Raw genomic sequence first — 9,672 nt, 5'->3', positions numbered from 1 at the left:
ATTTGTTCGTCTGGACACCGGGACGCAGGGAAGATGGTCAGTGCCTGGAACCTTTTCGCATTCACATTCACATCTGTACTTACCCTCGTACTTGAGTCGGTGCGTACACCATCCGACCACACCCTCTCCATGACCCAGTTACCGGGATGAGGACGGGTCCACTGAGCGTCGCCGCCGGCCCAGTCGCAATGCCCCGGCCGGTCGCCGTATAAAAGGCGACGGGCGGTCTCGGCCAGCATCAGATTCTCCACAGAGTCAATTGGTCCAAGACAGCCATGAAGCTGGTAAGGTTTTGTTTGGCACGGGGATCTCAGGTTCCGGAACCGAAGCATTTCAGAAACAGAAGAAATGTTGATTGAATGTTTTGCAGCCTGCAGCCGAGGGTTCCCTCCAAATATGGTTAAAACAAAGTAAACAACGTCTGGTCTTCATCAAAGGATGACCTTCCGGACAACCAGTATATCTGGAGCTATGTAGTTCCGATCACCTGTGGTAAACGGTGGCCAGTGATACAACAATCCCTCGTTACGACAGTAGTGTCTGCTTGTACCGCTACTTCTACCATCTATACTACTGCATATACACATGCGTACACTTCTCCTTGCTTAACCATGTGTGGTGACCCATGCGATATCTTTCATCACATTCTTGTCCACTCTTTCAGGTTCTGCTCGCCGTCGTTGTGGCCGTGGCCGCTGCCGCCCCGGACCGCAGCTACGAGGCCCCGAAGGTGTACGAGATCCTGAAGCAGGAGTCTGAGCTGCGCGACGACCAGTCCTACGACTCACAGTAAGTGACTCAGTTTTGTATTAGAGAAATGCTCGTTACGAACGTGCGATTTGTGAAGGTCATTTTAAGGGAGCAAACGCAAAAACGCCAGATCCCTGAACCTCAACATGCTGTGAGATGGTATGCTTGTAAGGTACCTAACGCTTAATTGCATTCCAGTTTCGAGACGGAGAACGGCATCTACGCCTCCGAGTCTGGCAGGCCGGTGGAGGGATATGGCGGTGAGGAGAGCTATGACGTCAACGGAGAGTTCAGCTACACTGGCCCCTACGGCGTCGTCTACAAGGTCGTGTACGTGGCCGACGCCAACGGCTTCCAGCCCCAGGGCGACCACCTGCCCACCCCTGTGCCCACCGAGTACCCTACCCCGGAGGTGTCTGATGACGATGATGATGAGGAGAGGTACGAGGTGCCGGCTGGCTACGGGTCCAGCTACAACTAGAACAGGAAAACGCGGAGACGACATGCAACCAGCTTTTTACCTGACTAGACAACGAGTGCTTGTCCCGTCCTTGATGGTATGCCCTTGTTTGTGTATATCCACGTGTGTGTGTCATGTGTCTGATAATTTATTTGGTTTGAGGGAATGCGAGCAATAGATGCAACGCGTCGATCAGCTTTTGTGTTCTGTGTTAGCCCTGTGCATTCACTTATGCACAAAACCATCATTTCGATAAATCTAATTTGATCGAAAATGTACAATCCTCGGACAGCAGCAAACAGCCACTTACAGCACTCACATCCTTGCCATACGAGGCTGGCGAAATTATTTATGCCTGTACATATTACATTATTTATGCCGGTACACAAATAAATTTATGCCGGTACAACTACACTCTCCTGCAAACCGTAGAAGTGGGTGTGGAAACTAATCCCATCAATCCAGTACAGCAATTCCGGTCCAGCAGACAATAATGTGCCGCTGCTTTCTAAGCTGTACCACACCCGAACGGTCCCATCATACCAGACAAACCACAGGACGGCTGCCCCACCAGCCTGAGTTCCACCTGACGGGACGTCTGCTAGCTGTTCTCTGCGACCCACATAGCGGACGCTATTTCTGGGGCCCGGGGCTCAGTTTACCACACGCCTGGCCACATGTCCGGTTCGAAGACCTGAGCTGCGCCTCGAAAATACTGAACAGAGAATGCTCGTCATTCAGGTGGTGCTGAAAATACGTTATTGAATTATGACCATGAGTTCTGCCACATTCATGGCACCAGTCAGGAAAGATCTCTGTCAAGAGGGCATCAGTAAGAAGCATCATGCACACAGTTAACGGGAGCGGTTCGTATTTGTATAGGAAGTTGAGCTGAAATAGCCATCTTGAAGATTATTCGGTGCAGTTCACAGCTCTGCCATCCTGTAGACCTAAACCCCTCTATTTTCTGAGGAACACGCCTGCAAGCATGTGCACACTTTTTGGGAAAGACTATGTTAAGGTCCCACAAACATCCATGACACCAAAATACGCCATTTAAATCTTGCTGCTCCATTAGCCATGCGCTGGCCTAAGTCAAGGGAAATATAACTGTCGAGTCGTTCATATGTGACGCTCTTAAGCACGACATCCAGACATGACGGCCGTCAATTGGCTCTCAATCAATGTTGTGCAGAGTTCAATGAAGTAATCAAACCATGATATATCAAGGACCGTCTTTACTAACCAGAGTGTGATCAAATCTGGTGCTTAGCTCATTATCTTCATATGTAAAACGTTCACTCTAAAACAGAACAAAGTGCCTTGTGATTTCACGAGAAAAAAAATTAGGACTCCGCCACCAGAGAAAGCTGCAGGACTTAAATTCATTTCCGCTACGCAAGGGAAGCGGGGAATTTTGCACTTTGCCTCGTGCATCTCTAACGCGGCGTGTGGTCCAATAAGCGCCAAACTGTGGTTTAAAATCCTCCGCCATTCTTTCCCGTTTCATCTTGCATCCTTCCGACACCCACTTACCAGAGGCTATATGCACCAGCAATGAGTGGGCTCTAAGAGAGTGTTCCGCAGTTGTATGAGGTCTTGAGCTGAGCACGCCATTTTAAAGATCCATTCGGTGCTCTTTACAGCCCTGCCCTTCTTCAGACTTGAAACTCCTTTTTTCTGAGCTAGACTGGCGCGAAGTTGTGCAGACTATTGCGTGCAGACCATTGCGTGCAGACTATTGCAAGGTCACCCAGGCATGCGGGGCGCAATAGAAACGTCACTCAAATACTGCCAACTCATTGGCCATGCGGCCTTCGAGGCCAAAACAAATAGGATCGTCAAGATATTCGCGTTAACATAAAAGAGCACACATTTTGGAACCAACAGACCTCCAGTTGGCTCGCAACCAATGTCATGCATTCAGTGCAAATTTGGAACACAAATCACTGCGACATAGTACAGGCGGTTGGACAGTTGTCCTGCTCATTGCAGAAATAAGACCTGTAATCGAATGCTTGAAAAAAGCAGAATAGCCGAGCATGTGAATGGAACAAAAATATCAGATTTTGTTTGCGGTAGGCGGCAGTGCAAGTCGGCGGAGACTCGTGGGCAAACACCGTCACGACGCATTTTAGAGTTGCCCAACGCATTGGGAGCAGACAAATTCGCGCATGCAGACGTAGAGGTAACTGGTTTGTTACTCTCCATGACAATAACCCGCTCTCATTTAAAAGCTGCTACACGGCGTTGGCCACTTAATTTTTAAACTGTTCCTCATTTCCATTCAAAAGAGAAATTTGTAACCCTAGCGATTTTTCGTCCGCGTGGATGCCGTATTCCGTGCTGCGAATGAAACCATTGTCCCCACACTTAGAGTAGCCAAGTTCCAGTGCTCAGTGAGAAACCTGTACCCTCAAACCCTAGTCGCTTACTTTCAACCCACAAAACATTGAAAACGACATTGATATGCTAAGATGACGTCGGAAACGCAGATCATATCTCTGAACAGGGCTTTTTGCAATTTGAGTCAGCTGAGTAAGGTTAATACTTCCTTTCATTCTTTCCGATTCGTGAGTAAAAGGGCACATGGAATCCTTGGGTACATCCTTGACCAACATGACCAACTTAACCAACAACAACAACAACAACTTGACCAACCAACTGTCCACGTGAACCTAAATCTGGACGTATTGAGTAGAACAGCATTTGTCTCCCATTCCGTAGAAACGTTTCCATCACTTCTTCGATCACCGTTGCGTATAATTGTAGTCATAGCAGGACCAAATCTCACCAGCGGACGCCGTCGGCGCGTGCAAAAATACCACTGAATCAGGCGACAGCCAGCTGTGGTGTCGTGAGTGTACCGTAGTGTAATTGTATGATTTTGAACAAGGCGAATCAGAATCAAATATGACTAGGTCAGCTTTAAGTGAAATGAGCACACGTAGGGTGCATAAAGCCGGTGTAAAGGTGTCGAAAATGATCACAGGACGACACAACTTAGGAAATCGTAAATCGCCTCAGAACCAAACGATATATGCAAAAAACAAACGCGTATCGCGCAATGCCGCCCTTCTCGTAAAGATTATGCTGACATTCATAGTGATACACTTATGTACCTGGCGTGCCAGCAGTTCAGACACTGGCTGTATTTCATTGGTTCAGTACCCCCATTTTGCTCACGTACTTTTTGAACTAGACAGACCATGAGGTAAAATGTAATGGAAAATCTCTGCTTCATTTTTTTTTTCTCTATTTACTAGGATCATTTCGTCCATTTGGTGTGCACCGAAATTTGCTTCATCAGGTATACCACAATGTCGTTGCATATTCCAAGGTTTGCTTACTTTAAACACTAAATCGGTGCCAAACGTCTTTCCTCATGGTGAGAACACCATTAATAGCGAACATGCAGACTGTGGCGAGGACTAACCAACGGCAACTTGCAATTAACACTTGAGCGGCTGCGTGCCAACCGACCGACTGCCGCTATTGGGACTTGAAACGATTGCAATGTTAACAATAGCTGACAGTAGCGCCATCATAGCGCCAAATCAACTGGCGAATGACACGCCAACTGGCCAGTTACCCACGATTCAATGCAACGGAGGCATTGGCATGAGCGCACCGGCATTCGGAGATACGCCTGTGGCTATCCCACATTTGTTCGTCTGGACATGGGGACACAGTGAAGATGGTCAGGTCCTAGAAACTTTTCTCACTCACATTCACATCTGTACTTACCCTCGTACTTGAGTCGGTACGTACACCATCCGACCACACCCTCTCCATGACCCAGTGACCGGGATGAGGACGGGTCCACTGAGCGTCGCCGCCGGCCCAGTCGCAATGCCCCGGCCGGTCGCCCGTATAAAAGGCGACGGGCGGTCTCGGCCAGCATCACATTCTCCACATAGTCAATCGGTCCAAAACAGCCATGAAGCTGGTAAGGTTTTGTTTGGCACGGGGATCTCAGGTTCCGGAACCGAAGCATTTCAGAAACAGAAGAAATGTTGATTGAATGTTTTGCAGCCTGCAGCCGAGGGTTCCCTCCAAATATGGTTAAAACAAAGTAAACAACGTCTGGTCTTCATCAAAGGATGACCTTCCGGACAACCAGTATATCTGGAGCTATGTAGTTCCGATCACCTGTGGTAAACGGTGGCCAGTGATACAACAATCCCTCGTTACGACAGTAGTGTCTGCTTGTACTGCTACTTCTACCATCTATACTACTGCATATACACATGCATACACTTCTCCTTGCTTAACCATGTGTGGTGACCCATGCGATATCTTTCATCACATTCTTGTCCGCTCTTTCAGGTTCTGCTCGCCGTCGTTGTGGCCGTGGCCGCTGCCGCCCCGGACCGCAGCTACGAGGCCCCGAAGGTGTACGAGATCCTGAAGCAGGAGTCTGAGCTGCGCGACGACCAGTCCTACGACTCACAGTAAGTGACTCAGTTTTGCATTAGGGAAATGCTCATTACGAACGTGCGATTTGTGAAGGTCATTTTAAGGGAGCAAACGTAAAAACGCCATATCCCTGAACCTCAACATGCTGTGAGATGGCATGCTTGTAAGGTACCTAACGCTTAATTGCATTCCAGTTTCGAGACGGAGAACGGCATCTACGCCTCCGAGTCTGGCAGGCCGGTGGAGGGATACGGCGATGAGGAGAGCTATGACGTCAACGGGGAGTTCAGCTACACTGGTCCCTACGGCGTCGTCTACAAGGTCGTGTACGTGGCCGACGCCAACGGCTTCCAGCCCCAGGGCGACCACCTGCCCACCCCTGTGCCCACCGAGTACCCTACCCCGGAGGTGTCTGATGACGATGATGATGAGGAGAGGTACGAGGTGCCGGTTGGCTACGGGCCCAGGTACAACTAGGACAGAAAAACGCGGAGACGACATACAACCAGCTTTGTACCTGACTAAGCAACGAGTGTTTGTCCCGTCCTTGATGGTATGCACTTGTTTGTGTATATCCACGTGTGCGTGTCATGTGTTTGATAATTTATTTGGTTGGATGGAATGCGAACAATAGATGCAACGCATCGATTAGCTCTTGTGTTTTGTGTTAGCCCTTTGCATTCAATTATGCACAAAACCATCATTTCGATAAATCTAATTTGATCGAAAATGTACAATCCTCGGACAGCAGGAGACAGCCACTTACAGCACTCATATCCTTGCCATACGAGGCTGGCGAAATTATTGATGCCGGTACATGTCATATTATTATGCCGGTACATAATTATTTATGCCGGTACATAATTATTTATGCCGGTACACAACTAAACTTTTGCCGGTACAACCACACCCTCCTTCAAACCGTAGAAGTGGGTGTGGAAACTAATCCCATCAACCTAGTACAGCAATTCCGGTCCAACAGACAATAATGTGCCGCTGCTTTCTAAGCTGTACACACACCCGAACGGTCTCACCATACCAGACAAAACACAACGGCTGCCCCACCAGCCTGAGTCCCACCTGACAGGACGTCTGCTAGCTGTCCTCAGCGACTCACATAGCGCACGCTATTTCTGGGGTCCGGGCTCAGTTTACCACACGCCTGGCCACATGTCCGGTTCGAAGACCTGAGCTGCGCCTCGAAAATACTGAACAGAGAATGCTCGTCATTCAGGCGGCTCTGAAAATACGTTATTTAATTATGACTATGAGTTCTACCACGTTCATGGCACCAGTCAGGAACGATCTCTGTCAAGAGGGCACCAGTAAGAAGCATCATGCGCGCAGTTGACGGGAGTGGTTCGTATTTGCATGGGGTTTTGAACGGAAACAGCCATCTTGAAGATTATTCGGTGCAGTTCACAGCCCTGCCACGCTGTAGACCCAAACCCCTCTATTTTCTGAGGAACACGCCTGCAAGCATGTGCACACTTTTTGGGAACGACTATGTTGAGGTCCTACAGACATCCATGACACCAACATAACGCCATTTAAATCTTGCTGTTCCATTAACCATGCGCTGGCCTAAGTCAAGGGAAATATAACTGTCGAGTCGTTCATATGTGACGCTCGTGAGCACGACATCCAGACATGACGGCCGTCAATTGGCTCTCAATCAATGTTGTGCAGAGGTCAATGAAGTAATTAAACCATGATATATCAACGACCGTCTTTACTAACCAGAGTGTAATCAAATATGGTGCTTAGCTCATTATCTTCATATGTGAAACGTTCACTTTAAAACCGAACAAACTGCGTTGTGATTTCAGGAGAAAAAAATTAGGACTCCGCCACCAGAGAAAGCTGCAGGACTTAAATTCATTTCCGCTACGCAAGGGAAGCGGGGAGTTTTTCACTTAACCTCGTGCATCTCTAACGCGGCGTCTTGTTCAATAAGCGCCGAACTGGGGTTTAAAATCATCCGCCATTTTTCCGTTTCATCTTGCACCCTTCCGACGCCCACTTATCAGAGGCTACATGCTCCAGCCATGAGTGGGCTCTAAGAGAGTGTTCCGCAGTTGCATGAGGTTTTGAGATGAGCACGCCATTTTAAAGATCCATTCGGTGCACTTTACAGCCCTGCCCTTCTTCAGACTTGAAACTCCTCTGTTTTCTGAGCTAGACTCCCCCGAAGTTGTGCAGACTACGGCATGCAGACTTGCAGGGTCACCCAGGCATGCCGGGCGCAATAGAAACGTCACCCAAATACTGCCAACTCATTGGCGATGCGGCCTTCGAGGCCAAAACAAATATGATCGTCAAGATATTCGCGTTGGTATAAAAGAGCACACATTTTAGAAACAACACACTCCAGTTGGCTCTCAACCAATGTCATGCATTCAGTGCAAATTTGGGACACAAATCACTGCGACATAGTACAGGCGGTTGAACAGTTGTGCTCATTGCAGAAATAAGACCTGTAATCGAATGTTTGAAAAAAGTAGAATAGCTGAGCATGTGAATGCAAAAAAAAATCAGATTTTGCTTGCGGTAGGCGGCAATGCAAGTCGGCGGAGACTCGTGGGCAAATACCGTCACGACGCATTTTAGAGTTGTCCAACGCATTGGGAGCGGACAAGATTCGCGCATGCAGACGTAGAGGTAATTGGTTTGTTTCTCTCCATGACACTAACCCGCTCTCACTTAAAAGCTGCTACACGGCGTTGGCCACCTAGTTTTTAGACTGTTCCTCATTTCCATTCAAAAGAGAAATTTGTAACCCTAGCGATTTTTCGTCTGCGTGGATGCCGTATTCTGTGCTGCGAATGAAACCATCGTCCCCACACTTAGAGTAGCCAAGTTCCAGTGCTCAGTGAGAAATCTGTACCCTCAAGCCCTAGTCGCTTACTTTCAACCCACAAAACATTGAAAACGACATTTATATGCGAAGATAACGTTGGAAACGTAGATCATATCTCTCGACGGGGCTTTTTGCAATTTGAGTTAGCTTAGTAAGGTTAATACTTCTTTCATTCTTTTCGATTCGTGAGTAAAAGGGCACACGAAATCCTTGGGTACGTCCTTGACCAACATGACCAACTTGACCAACAACAACAACAACAACTTGACCAACCAACTGTCCACGTGAATCTAAATCTGGACGCATTGAGTAGAACAGCATTTGTCTCCCATTACGTAAAAACGTTTCCACCACTTCTTCGATCGCCGTTGCGTATAATTGTAGTCATAGCAGGACCAAATTTCACCAGCGGACGCCGTCGGCGCGTGCAAAAATACCACTGAACCAGGCGACAGCCAGCTGTGGTGTCGTGAGTGTGCCGTAGTGCAATTTTAGAATTTTGAACAAGGCGAATCAAAATCAAATATAACTAGGTCAGCTTTAAGTGAAAGGAGCACACGTAGGATGCATAAAGTCGATGTAAAGGTGTCGAAAATGATCAAAGGACGAGGCAACTTAGGAAATCGTAAATCGCCTCGGAACCAAACGATATATGCAAAAAACAAATTGCGTATCGCGAAATGCCGCCCTTCTAGTGAAGACTATGCTGACATTCATACTGATACACTTATGTACATGGCGTGCCAGCAGTTCAGACACTGGCTGTATTTCATTGGTTCAGTACCCCCATTTTACTGACAGTGGCGCCATCATAGCGCCAAATCAACTGGCGAAAAACACGCCAACTGACCAGTTACCCACGATTCAATGCAACGGAGGGATTGGCATGAGTGCACCGGCATTCGGAGATACGCCTGTGGCTATCCCACATTTGTTCGTCTGGACGTCGGGACACAGTGAAGATGGTCAGGTCCTAGAATCTTTTTGCATTCACATTCACATCTCTACTTACCCTCGTACTTGTGTCGGTACGTACACCATCCGACCACACCCCCTCCGTGACCCAGTTACTGGGATGAGGACGGGTCTACTGAGCGTCGCCGCCGGCCCAGTCGCAATGCCCCGGCCGGTCGGCCGTATAAAAGTCGAGTGGCGGTCTCGGCCAGCATCAGATTCTCCACAG

The 9,672-nt window shown here is 48.2% G+C and overlaps 1 protein-coding gene across 1 annotated transcript; it reads left to right on the top strand.

The window, feature by feature from the left end:
* The first annotated feature begins 275 nt into the window (after window positions 1–275).
* LOC119095753 (cuticle protein CP14.6-like) lies at window positions 276–1,405 on the top strand. Its single transcript, XM_037218608.1, has 3 exons — window positions 276–284; window positions 665–732; window positions 949–1,405. The coding sequence occupies exons 1-3, from the start codon at window positions 276–278 to the stop codon at window positions 1,229–1,231; spliced, it is 360 nt and encodes a 119-aa protein (XP_037074503.1). The 3' UTR covers window positions 1,232–1,405.
* The last annotated feature ends 8,267 nt before the right edge of the window (window positions 1,406–9,672 follow it).

Source organism: Pollicipes pollicipes, unplaced genomic scaffold (genome assembly GCF_011947565.3).
Source record: "Pollicipes pollicipes isolate AB1234 unplaced genomic scaffold, Ppol_2.1 Scaffold_4219;HRSCAF=4965_pilon_pilon_pilon, whole genome shotgun sequence".
In the NCBI taxonomy this organism is placed as follows: Eukaryota; Metazoa; Arthropoda; class Thecostraca; order Pollicipedomorpha; family Pollicipedidae; genus Pollicipes; species Pollicipes pollicipes.
This window is presented reverse-complemented; position numbering and strand designations above follow the sequence as displayed.